Source organism: Rattus rattus, chromosome 6, assembly GCF_011064425.1.
Source record: "Rattus rattus isolate New Zealand chromosome 6, Rrattus_CSIRO_v1, whole genome shotgun sequence".
Classification (NCBI taxonomy): Eukaryota; Metazoa; Chordata; class Mammalia; order Rodentia; family Muridae; genus Rattus; species Rattus rattus.
In genome coordinates, this window is record NC_046159.1 from 11,645,468 (window position 1) to 11,658,062 (window position 12,595).

Genomic DNA, 12,595 nt, shown 5'->3' on the forward strand with positions numbered 1-12,595 from the left:
TGGCAGAGATGAGAGACAGCACCAGCTACCCAGGGCCTTGAGAGCAGAGACAGGCAGGAAACTAGTGTGTCACAGCGGGTGTGGGACAGCCTTGAAGGAGGAGGGACTTAGTCTGCCAGGGAGCGTGATGGACACTATCTGTCGACTGAGGTCAGCAGTATTAGGCCAGTGAGATGCTCAAAGCGTTTCAATAACGTTATATACAATGGAACTGACCGTGTGAACACTGACCGAACAGAGGACCATACTGAAGTCCCTCATACATGGGAACAAGGTTTCTTGTAACATGAAAGGACAATAATAAAGGAGGGGGTGTGAGGATAGATAACACCTCAGGTACTGGATCATAATAGAATATCTATGAATTAAAGGCCCATAAGACAGATAGACGGATGCATGCACAGACAGACAGACAGACAGACAGACACACACACACACAGGAATAGGAAGGCAGACAAACAAGACACAGCTGTAGATATGCGTTCATGAATGCTGTGTCCATGAATATGTTCATGCAGTTGCGAGATCTGACCACCGAGTGCACACAGAACAGCAGCATCTTAACAGTGGTCCGTGTATCTGGTACCCAGATAAAAGGACCCAAGCTCCTTGGAAAACAGCTGTTTCCAGACTAACGGCTTTTAAGAAAGTCAAGGATGAGCCTGAACCATCTTCTCTAACCAGGAGGAGTTCCGAAGAACGACGGGAACGTTGGAAGAATGCAGAAACCAGTTTGAAGTAGCTTCCGCTGGGCAAATGTCAGACAGCTTGGGTGGGAAAGTGCTAATATGAAAGTGACAATGACATTAAAGCAGGAAACGGAAAGAGCACGGTGAGAGGACAGAGGAGGAACTGGGGGGGGGGATGCAGAGGAGAAGGACGCGCCTGTGTCCGTACAGTCACACCTATGTCCCAGGAGCAGAAGAGAGAACGAGGGAGAGAGTGGCCAATGAGGGCTTATGGTGGGTGAATATGAATAAAGTGTGTGTGTGTGTGTGTGTGTGTGTGTGTGTGTGTGTGTTACGAAAATGTTATAGCTGACACGCACTATGACATGTGTCAATTGAAAATACTTTTAAAGTTGCAAAAGGATTAAAAGAGGTTTAAAAAAATGATAGTAAAAGATTACTACCATGCTGGAGAGATGGCTCAGCGGTCAAGAGCACTGACTGCTCTCCCAGAGGTCCTGAGTTCAATTCCCAGCAACCACGTGGTGGCTCACAACCTTCTGTAATGGGATCTGATGTCCTCTTCTGGTGTGTCTGAAGATAGCTACAGTGTACTCATATAAATAAAAATAAATCTTTCAAATCTTAAAAAAAAAAGATTACTACCATGCTAGTTCAAAAGAAATCTATGAGCTCGTAGGGAAGGAAGGAGAGAAGGGGTGGTGAGGGAGGAGAGCAGGCGGGAGGGTAACAAGTGTAGAAGGACGGATCCAACCGGGGAATTGCCCTTTGACAAAAACTCCAGAATAATAACTGAATAATTATCAATGGATGGGAACAGGGTAGATAAAAGTTGGGTTAGAGGCGGGATATTAACATGGTCTGAGATGAAATCTATTCACCATCTATACTTACTTATTAAAAGGAAAACCTCTGGTCTTACAGTGTAGAGACTCGGCAGGAATCATCCTAGTGCAGTAAAACTTAACATCCTCAAGAACTAGACCGATTAACATCTTGTGACTCTCAAAGAATGGGGAAAAAACCCCAGCACTTATTCCCGAATACATAACTTGAACCCAATAAGAACAAAAGTACCAGCAAGTCTGACTTTGGGTATACGTGTTTGACATCTCATGTAGCCCAGGCTGGTCTCCAACTTGTTATATAGCTGAGGGTGTCCTTGAACTCCCAATCCTCCTGTCACCCACTTCCCATGGGCTGTGACTGCAGGGACAAATCAGCATGTTTTATGAGACACCGGAGCTCACAGCTAGGACTTTATGCATGCTGGACATCAGTAGCCCCTGAAATATAGCTTGTAATTTACTAATAACAGGCCCGAACTCCTCAAAACCAAGAAAAAGCTGGGGGGCTGTTCCACAATAAACAAGAAAAAGGAGCGACGCAATGACTGATGTAGACCGAACTATGCCCCTGGGCACCTGAGACATCTGAACGGAGCCTGTGTATCTAATGCCAGACGTGAAGGAGCGCTCGGGCCTGTGGTGATCTTGCCGTCACTTCTTGAGGATACTTAGTAAAGTATTTAAGGGCAATCAGTCAGCAGGCATATAAATCAGTCTCAAATAGTTCATAAAATTACACGCATGTATCACACACACGTATATATGTAAAAAAGAAAACACAAAATGTCAAAACCTCAAAAACACTTTTGGAACAGGAGATGCTGACTGATGAGCTCAGCACGCTATTTTTGTAATTTTCTATATGGTTTAATAAAATTACTCAAAACTGAAACTTAACATATTTTATAATCTGCTTACATATATATACATAAATATATACGTAGATAAGATCAACGATAGATAGATAAATAGATAGAGCTGCCTATCACATAATTTTTAATGGCCATACAATCTTCTATTGTACAGACATAAAACTTTACTCAATCATTCCCCTGTCGTTAGAAGCCTACGGTTCCAGGTTTTTGGCCGTGATAAGCGATCCTTCAGCAATGTCCCAACAGTAAGGTCTTTGCACACCTCGTCATGCTATCCCCTAGAGTCTTTATTATTTTTTTTCTGCTCACACACTTCCAAGTAAAATATGTTCATTGTTAAAAATTCAAACATTACAAAACTGAGAATTCCTCATTTAAGGAGAAAAGAAGAAAGAACGATTCTTGCCACGTACCAGAAAAATAATAATTTGGAAGGCTATTATAAAAGATGACTGACAAATGAAAATGGAATTCAAATACCTCGACTGCAAATTAGTCAGAATAATGCAAAATTTAACAAAACACATACACCAGAAGCGCTGGCAGAGTGATGTCACATAAAACCCCATAAGAAATGTTTTGACTTATAATGAGGCCTTCAGGATTGTGAAGGGGGTGTAGCAAAAGCCCAGTATATATCACACTGTGGTACTTAATCAATATTATTGCACAACTCACGGGAGTTGTCTGCAGCCTGTCCCTGGGGTCCCTACCACTTCCACCATGCTCATGAGAAGTGGAAGTCAGTACCCAACCTCTGCCTGTCATTTCTGGTCAAGAAACAGGTGAGGCTGTGTGGGCGGAGTCAGAGTCAGAGGCCGGTGTGCGTCGACAGTTTGGGTCCAGGGGTAGACAGGAAGCAGAGAGTCAGGCTGGGATGTGATTTCGTTTTCATTTTTTTCCTTGTTCCATCTATTTTCAAACTGATAAATAGAAATACAAAAACTGTACCAGTTAATGGGGTGCCATGAGATATCTCGATGGATGCATGTTTTGTTTGATATTTATGTCAATGCAAACATATCTACGTCCTCAGACACTTGTCACCTCTTTACGGGGGGAACAGTGGATCTTTTTCTCTTAGCTTTTTGAGGTGCAGTGCGTAAACGCTGTCTACAGGCTCCCTGCAACGCAGCCTCCATGGCTTCCCACTCTTAACCACTGATGAACCCTTCCCTCTGGTCCACCACACTATTTTGGCAATGCAGCTCCCTACCCCCACCCCACCCCTGGCCCTGCCCTGCCACCAGGAACACGAGCATTTTCTTTTCTATTGTCAATCTCACAGCAGCTGGGGACGCACAGCCTTTTCTGGGAAAGCACGGCTCTAAGTGTAGAAAGCCACGCTGGGGCATCCTGCACACATAAAACTGTGATTTGGGTAAGACTCCCAAGTCTTTAGCCATCGTGGATCCTGTCTGAAAGTCATAAAGCGAGGCCTTTTTGTTTCTTGCTATTCAAAGGCGGCTTAAAAAATAATTGCTAGAGAACATATCTAAGCAATTATTTTTGAGTGCCAGGGAAACGTTCAACGCTGCATAAGAATGTCCTGAAAATAATGCTTAAGATAATTATATGTACAGTAAAACACTTAATATAAAACTGTACGGCAACCTTTCACACCAAGAGAAAGTCACAAAGTGTTCGAGAACACGGTTTCATTCGCCAGAGCAATTAATTAAACTTGTAAGGGTAAAATGGAGATGGGCTTAATAAATCACCCAGCAGTAAAATAACCCAGAAGAAATCAAACACACACATTTTTGCCAATGCTATTGAAGTGCTGAAGACTCGCGGCAAAAAAACAAAACCGTAAAAGCATCTGGCTCTTGTATCTCCCGACGCGCTCGGCTATAAACAACCCGGGGACAGAGGAACTACAGACTCCTAAGGAGGATCTATAGATTTAGAAATAGCTCTTCTGATTGCCTATCATTATTAATAGCTCTATAAAGGAAACAACGAGTTCTTTTCGGGGATCTCCATTCTTCTGCGAAAACATAAAAAGAAGTAAATAACAAAAAGCAGATTGATTACTGACCAGATTTCAGGTCCCTAGCGTCGAGTTCAGAGGAGGAAAGGAAAGGCACACTGGCTGTGCTCCTGGAACGCCATTCTCTCGCACTGAACCAGACAGTGTTAAGTGTTCGTGCTACAAACTAAGCTTAGAGTACAGCAAGGGACTCGCCACACTCAACTGAAAGACGTGGAGATGACGAGGCTATGGCCACAGGAGATCCTGACAACTGCTTCACTGAACGAACACACTGCACCAGAAAAAGTCAGTGTTTGAACCGCCCAGGGGCCCCGCCCAGCCCAGGAGCCCCGCCCATTGAACCACCCAGGAGCCCCGCCCACTGGTTTCCCATGGACACTTGGGCCCCAGGCTCAGTGAAGGCAGTTCCAGTGCTGGGGTCTCAGAAGTAGATAAAAAGCAAGGTCCAAATCGGAGAACTGCTCCAGGTCTGAGGTAAATATCGTAGGCACCTCTGTGAGGCAGAAATGAGACCGCCCCTGTGTGTCTTAGCTACAGAAGGCTCAGATGCAGATATCAAAGCCTGCTCACAGAGTGGGTGATGATGAGCCCTTTGTGCCAAAAGCTGTTTGAAAAGTAAACTAAGAGAGGTGTCACCCTCAGGACTACCAAAAAGACACACACACACACACACACACACACACACACACACACCGTAGTAGAACATGAACCATAGTAGAGGAATATTACTGACACTAAGAAAGTCGGAGACGTCAAGAGATTCTCACAGGAGCAGGAGCCCCTCCCTCCCATCAGATCCAGCCTTCGGTTCTGGCTGTACCAGAATCGACCCAGGAATGTGTGGGAAGAGAGCTAGATCGAGAACCTAGGAAACACTTGTCAGGTAACTCTGGGAGCCAACGATACCATCTTCACTGTGTCTCAAGTGACAAACAGATATACACAGGTCTGCACGAGCAAGAGCCAGTGACAAAAGGTCAGGACAGCACAGTGTGAATGAACCAAACATGGCTGACAGGAAAAGGCTTAACAGAAAAGGACCGGCCTACAAAGACTAGGGAAAGACTGAACAAAAAGCACTATATAAATAGAGACCACAGCAGTCCGCGCTGCTCGAGGTAGAATGAATTACCTCAGGGATTTCAGTAGCTCCTGAACGCCTCGCCACACACAAGATAACACGACCACCAACGAAAGCATCGGGAGCAATCAAGAGCGCACTAAGTCTAACCACGACTTCTTTAAGTTAATGGAGGGCAGGTAACTATTTTAATGCATTTACTTTTTCACGTGTCAGGCTAGATTCCCTGATGTCAAGGGGACTCTGATTCCGGTCTCCGTTCCCCTGAATGAGCAGTGGAGATGGGTGGAGTGCAGACAGGAGTCGACAGCACACACATGACCAAGCAGATGAGGATGCCGGTGCCCAGAGCTCGGGAGGCTGACATGGGAGAGGACATAACAGAGCTTGACTCTAGGAATGAGGATTAGTGATGCCAGGACAGAACCCCTGAGGGAGGACAGAGGACATTAAGGAACATGGTACTAAGAAAAGAGGGTACTGAGAAGTTAGAGGGAACCTCAGGAATGTGAAATCAGACACATTATGACCAAGTGTTCTAGGAGGAGAGGGCAGTTCACCAAGTCAAATACTGAACAAAGGCGAATGACAGACAAGGGAAGAACCCCGGAGCCCGGGGAAATGAGAGGCCACTGTCCCCTCCTTTAATGCCTACCCAAAGAGACACATGGGTTGTTTAAAAATTCCAGCGGTGATGAGGATAAAAGGGAGATGTAGTCAATAATGGAGGGGAATGCTGACTTCAAACAGAAATACTTAAGGGGGGAGGGGGGCGCCTGGAGACTTGAGATGTGAGAGGACAGTACAAAGTAAGAACCTGGGCCTGGGCCTGCAGGGGGCGGAGTCCTGCAGCAAAGAGTGGGAGCCACACAGCAAAGAGCGAGAGCCACGCAGCAAAGACCACGAGCCCGGCACCAAAGACCGTGAGCTCCACAGCAAAGACCACGAGCCCGGCAGCAAAGACCACGAGCCCGGCACCAAAGACCGTGAGCTCCACAGCAAAGACGGGAGCCACCAGGAGCCATACAGCAAAGACCATGAGCTACCCAGCAAAGACTGCAAGCCACATAGCAGACAGCGATCCAGGCACCAAAGACCGCGAGCCACACAGCAAAAGACCGGAGCCGCGCAGCAAAGACCGCAGGTCTGGGACCACAAGAACTAGGCAAGAGCCAGACATCTGACAAAAGAGAGACATAGAGCAAACGGTCCATCAAGCGGGGAGATGGAGCTGGAACAAAGCTGGAGAGGCCCGGCTCCCCTTATCTGCTGTTCTTTTGCAGTTTTTATGAAGTTTTTATTTTAACTCTTCACATCAACAGGAAATGGAGCTGAAGCTGGAGAGACGGCTCCACGGTTAAGGGCACTGGATACTCAGTTACTAAGGATCCGACTTCTGTTCCCTGCACAAACATGGTGACTCACAACCATCTGTAACTCTAGTTCCAGGGAATTTGACACCTTCCTTTGGCCTCCTTGGGCACCAGGCCTGCAGGATACATACCTACGTACATGCAGGCAAAACACTGATACAGATTTAAAAATAATAAAAAGAGTGGAGAGACAAGAATGGGGATGTGGTGGCTTGGACAAGAAGAGCCCCCAGGGAGTCATAGATCCGAATGCTGAGTGGCACCATTTGAAGGATCGGGAGGTGTGGCTTTATGGGAGTGGGTGTGGCCTTGCTGGAGAAAGTGAGTCACACATGTGAGAGAACTTCCAGATTGGGTTCCTGAGGAGAGAGCCACCCTGGATGTGGGGGGCACTAGCCCTCCTCTGGGGTGAGCTGGACACTGCAGTCATCTCCCCCTGACTCTTTTGCCGTGATTTCTCTGCCATGATGGACTGTGAGCCAAGCCAGGCCCTTTCTTCCCTAAGAGGCTTTCACTGGGTGTTACACTGCCGTGATGAGAAAATCAAATAATCCCCAAAGAAACTCACAAAACTCGTGGAGGGGAGAGCCCATCACAGGACATGTAACAAACAGCCTGCTGGGCACGCCCACCAGCGCATCCCACCGAAATAATGAGAGGCTCTTAATCAGTAAACCCCTAGTATAAAAACAGGACACTGAATAACACAATATATAATCACGCTGAGAAACAAAATTAAGGCAAAACACTGCAGTGGGGAAAGGCTTAAGTCACTGCTGGCTCCTACTTAGAAATAAATTTCTAGCATTAAACGTTCCTTTTCGATTTGGTTTGGGTCAAGAGGTTATTAATGCCATAAAAAAAAGTTAATGGAAAAGTATGGTGTAGGACAAAAAAAAATGTGTTATTATATTCTATGGAAATGCCTACTTTGGGGAAATTATTATCTCAAAAACAGCCATTCCTGAGTCTGTTAAGGATAGCCAATTACATCAAAACCCATCTCCTACTGGATTTTATTTTTCAATTAATAGAACTTGAGAGACAAGAACACAAGTTATAATATAAACTGCACATCTATGTCTTCAACTGCTTGTCAAAGACCATGAAAAAAAAGTGCATCTGGATTTATTTAAAATATGCACACTTACATTATCCACAACTCTGAAATCATAACCGAAATCTGTGACCAAAAGCATATATGCAGACTACTCAGAAACAAGAATACATATGAAGTATGACTTTCAAGAAGGGTTAAGAATGCCCAAAGCACACACAAGAAACGATTCGAAATGGGCACAGGTAAAAGGAGCTATGTGGAACTGTCAAGAATGGTAGCATATGCAGGAAGGGGAAGGAAATGGGAGAGACCATGAATGTTGCTCACTCTCTAAGCTGGAAAGCTTGTTCTGCAGCTTCCCGTGCAGCCAGTGATGAGGCCATGTAAATGACTTAGCCCAGGACAGGAGATGACATAAACAGGACGCAGAGTTTTTCAGATAGAGCAGAGCCTTCTTTCCTTCCCCTGGGGAGAATGTGTGAAAGGGGGAGCTTCAAAAGCCACCTTAGACAGTGGAGTGCTCCTGCTGTGCTGATAGACTCACACACCTCAGAACTGCAAGACGGAGTTGGTCCAGGTCTCTGCATCTACTCCGGATACTTCCCTCCGAGTGCCCTGTGACCAGACCGCTGACTGGAGTCTTGTTACATCGTAACGAAACAAAAAACCGTCAACCCCGGCCAACAGTGGAATAGGTTTGCTGGGAAAAGGTTTACAGATACACACTATCGAGTCTTCTCTCTCACACCTAGCTTCAATATCTGCAGTCTCAGTTAACAGGGATCAACCTAAGGTCTGGATGGAAGGCTCCAGAAATAAACTATACCTAGGTTTTCAAGGCAGCTGTGGTGAAATCTCCTGCTGTCCACGGCTGTTGTGTCTACACTGTTTCTGAGTCATTAAAGCCATCCCAGTTATCAGATTGATACGTCTCAGCTAACAGTGACACACAGAAGCCAGGAAGATGGCTCCAGGGTTAAGAACAACAACAGCCAAGCCTGGTCACCTGAGTTTGATCCACAGGGCACACGTGGAGGAAGGAGGCCAACCTCCCAAAAGTTGTCCCCTGATCTCCATGGTCAAGCCCTGCCATGTCTAAGTCCCACCATCCATATACACACAAATAAACAAATGAACTAAGTGATCCACTGATCCTCAATACTTAAAAATATATGTTTTATTTGATAAGTACATCTATCAAGAAACAATATTTATCTTGGCATTAATTTAGTTTCATCTAAAATGTTAACTTACTTGCCACGGTAACTTTTTCAGAGAGCACTATATTTATTTTAGTTATTAATGTCCTCATCTTTAGGATATAAGATATATATAAAGATAGGTAAAGTTCATTTGATGGCTTCATACCTCATGTAAAACAGCACCCTGTTACTTGAACGGACAGGATCTTAGTACAGCCTGGCATGACAGTAAGGCACTAACCCTACAAACGAATGTGTGATAGCATTTAAGGTAGCAAAAATGCACTTAATAAGCTTAATAAATAGTATGCATCCTCAAAGTCTGCAAAGATTAATGTGAAGGGTGACCTCCCCCAACATCCTAGAGTAAACCTTGCTTAGAGGCCTTGCCTGGAGTGATTTATGAACAGTGCAGAAGAGCAGGAACTCTCCCAAAACAGAAGCAAATTAGTAATTTTTAAACTGGGTTTACTGCACGGGATGACTGTGCACCTAACTACACAGAGGGAAATGTAATCTCCTGCAGACAGAGAGCGGCCCAGGGAATCGAGAGGCACACTCTTAGCCGTGTGTCCTCTGACCATTGACTTGTGACCTGGAACTTGATCCTAAGCCATGCTGTGTCCCTTCCAGATCCCCCCATGGCCCACCAGGAAGGGCTGGGGCTCCCTGGGAGCAAGGACCTGCACCCACCTTCCCATTGGCCAGTCAGCACCAAGGTCCTGTTAATGACCACGTCGATTTCAGTAGCTCCATCCTCCACCGCCAGTCTGACCTCCTCCAATCGAGTCTTTAAATGAGTCTGTCCAGCCGGAAAGCCAGTGGCCACTGGGAGAGATTTCAAAGAAGACAGAGAGAGAGAATGAGGGAGGGAACTAAATGGGACAGATTTCATTGGTCAGTTCATAAGTACGGCATTTAAAGATGAAGCATGAACGGTACCTAAATAGGACTCACGCCACACAGGACAAAGTTGGGGTGACAGGATGCGAGTGCACATAGGCTTTTTTTTGGGGGGGCGGGGGTGATAACATGATGCTCTCTGGAAGACCGAAGGTTAAGTTGCCACAGAGATGTTTGCAAGGTACGCTTAGTAACTATCAATTAACTAAATCTGTCAGCTGACAGGAATAAAATCATTGGTGTGGCTTTGTATAACAGACACTGGTAGGTTCAGGTTGGCGTTCCTGACTTACCCATTTGGCCCTGATCTGACCTCCATTTGCTCATGATGGACTTAGTGAACCAGAGCACCCAGGCTGTGAGCCAACCCCCCCCACCCAGTGTCTCTTAAAGCAACCAGCAAGGCAGCCAAGACCAGGGAGAAGCCCAGCAGGAGGGGAAGCAGCGTCACTGCAGGAAAGGGGCAAGAACACACGCTTGTGGGTTTAAAAACCAGGACTTTTTTCATTCATCCCATCCCTGATTCTACACGGGGTCTGTTGATCTTTCTTTCCCACAGTGACAACTCCTGGGGTCTGTTACCATTTTGTAAGAGACGGGCCGAATGTCCTGAGATGGTAAGAAAACTTAGGCCTAGAAAGACACAGTGTCAAATACATTGGGAGCCGTCTTGGAGCGGCTATGTACGGAGAGGCACATGGAGGGATGGCTCGGTGGTGAAAAGCGCTGCCTGCTCTTGCGAAGGACCCAACTTGGGCTGCTAGCACCCACACGGGGGGTCTATGACTTCTCCTGGCGTCTGTGCACATCCAGAGGGCTTGATGCAGAACTCACACGAGCGCAAACATACATGCACACAAATAAATCTTAAAGAAAGATATAGCACTTTAGTGAAATAAATAGCTGATCTTTACAAACTGCTTTTTCTTTTCTCTCTTGCCTTTTCTTTTCGAGGCATGGTCTTTCCTTGTAGCTGGCCTTAAACTAGCAGCGATCCTCCCCTCAGCCTTCTGAGTGGTAGAATTCCAGGCATGTCCCACCACACCTGGCTCAGACCTTTTATTTAAAGCACCAGGATATTCTTGCAGCCTTCTGAAAACTAGAATCTAATACTATCTGTCTCCGTCTGTCCGTCTGTTCACCCACAGACACATGCTTTAGGAGGCTTTTTTTATAGTCTGCTTATTTTTCATTTATTCAGTGTGTTGTGTGTGTGTGTGTGTGTGTGTGTGTGCGCGTGCACAATCCAGCTGACATTATGACTATAAAAAGCATAAAAACCAGGGTTTCCTTATAAAAACCAAGCCATGGTTCGATACTTTTAGGACTTAATATGTCAAGGTTTGGGTGGTGGGTTTTGTCTGTTTGTTTTTTAAGATCTCACTGTGTGGCCCAGACTGGCCTCAAAGCCAACTGTCCTCCCCATGAGCTCCTGAAGTGATGGGACTCTGTCTGTGTGACATCATGCTTACTTTAATATCTACATAAATTTAGCACACATTAAAGTCACAAATCATGAAACTAACGCAATCACATAAATTTACGGGGGACACTCCATGTCCACTGAGCTAAAACACCTCAGATATGTTGAAAACTAACCAGAGCAAAAGTCACCAAAATAAAGTCTCACCTGATGCCACAGGGATCCTGCAGCCGGCGGCCTTCAGCGCCTTCACAGCATCGCAGACCCGGGCGGGGTAAACACAGACCGCAGCCGTGGTGATGCCTGGGTAGGGGAGAGCACAGCAGCCTACTTACGTGGAGCTCAGCGCACATACCATGCCTTTAGCTATCATTTCCGGGACAACAGCGGCAGAGAGCAAACGAGAGGGACAAATACTTGCCCCTCATGGTTGCAGCAAAGGGGAAAAGACGAGTGTCTGTGTTGTTTTATAGCCCTGGGCATGGAAACCAGGGCCTTGGGCCCTCAACACGGAGTTACACCTCTAGTTCTAACAAGGAAATGTTCTAGTGTCAACTGGGAAGAAATGTCATAGTGCTTTTCAAAAGCCACCGAGTTGCTTGAGTCTACTGAAAGCCCACAGATTGTCTGTGAAGCCTGCGCTGGGCTAGCTCAGCACCTTTCCCTGCATGCATAGCGGCTGGGCACGGCAGAGCCAGGAAGCATTTATCTACACAGAGGATATTTGCCTCCCAAAAACTGCCTCAGCCAGTGACTACATCTGTGGCCCTGGCTCCTCCCGGCGCCCCAGGTCTTGGTTTTCTCACTGAGGAAATAGACCTCTCCACCCCTGACACCCCACCACCACCATCCCGTCTCCTCCACATTTGAAGTTTGAAAGCTCAAAACTCGGGCAGCTTTTCAACAGTTTCTCTCTCTCTCTTGTACACTAAGAGAGTGATAGGTGTCAGCTTTTGTTTTGATGTGTTAAATCCTTAAATTCTAACTTAACACACAGCACTTCCCACGTGCCCTTTATTTGCAAATGCATTTCTCTGACTTCGTACGTGATGTGCCCATTAAGTGGTGAGACCAGCCGTTCCCCTCATGGCTAGGGAATCAGAGTCTGTGGTTCAGGCCATTAGACAGAAAAGATCACAAACTGA

General features: G+C 46.1%; 1 protein-coding gene across 1 annotated transcript in view; it reads right to left on the reverse strand.

Moving 5' to 3' along the window:
• Window positions 1-12,595, reverse strand: part of Dera (deoxyribose-phosphate aldolase) — a 78,967-nt gene that overhangs the window by 42,423 nt on the left and 23,949 nt on the right. The window contains exons 4-5 of the mRNA XM_032905507.1: window positions 11,658-11,753; window positions 9,818-9,952 (exon numbers count right to left, since the gene is read on the reverse strand). Of these exons, the coding sequence (XP_032761398.1) occupies window positions 9,818-9,952; window positions 11,658-11,753 (231 nt within the window). The remainder of the gene's footprint in view (window positions 1-9,817; window positions 9,953-11,657; window positions 11,754-12,595) is intronic.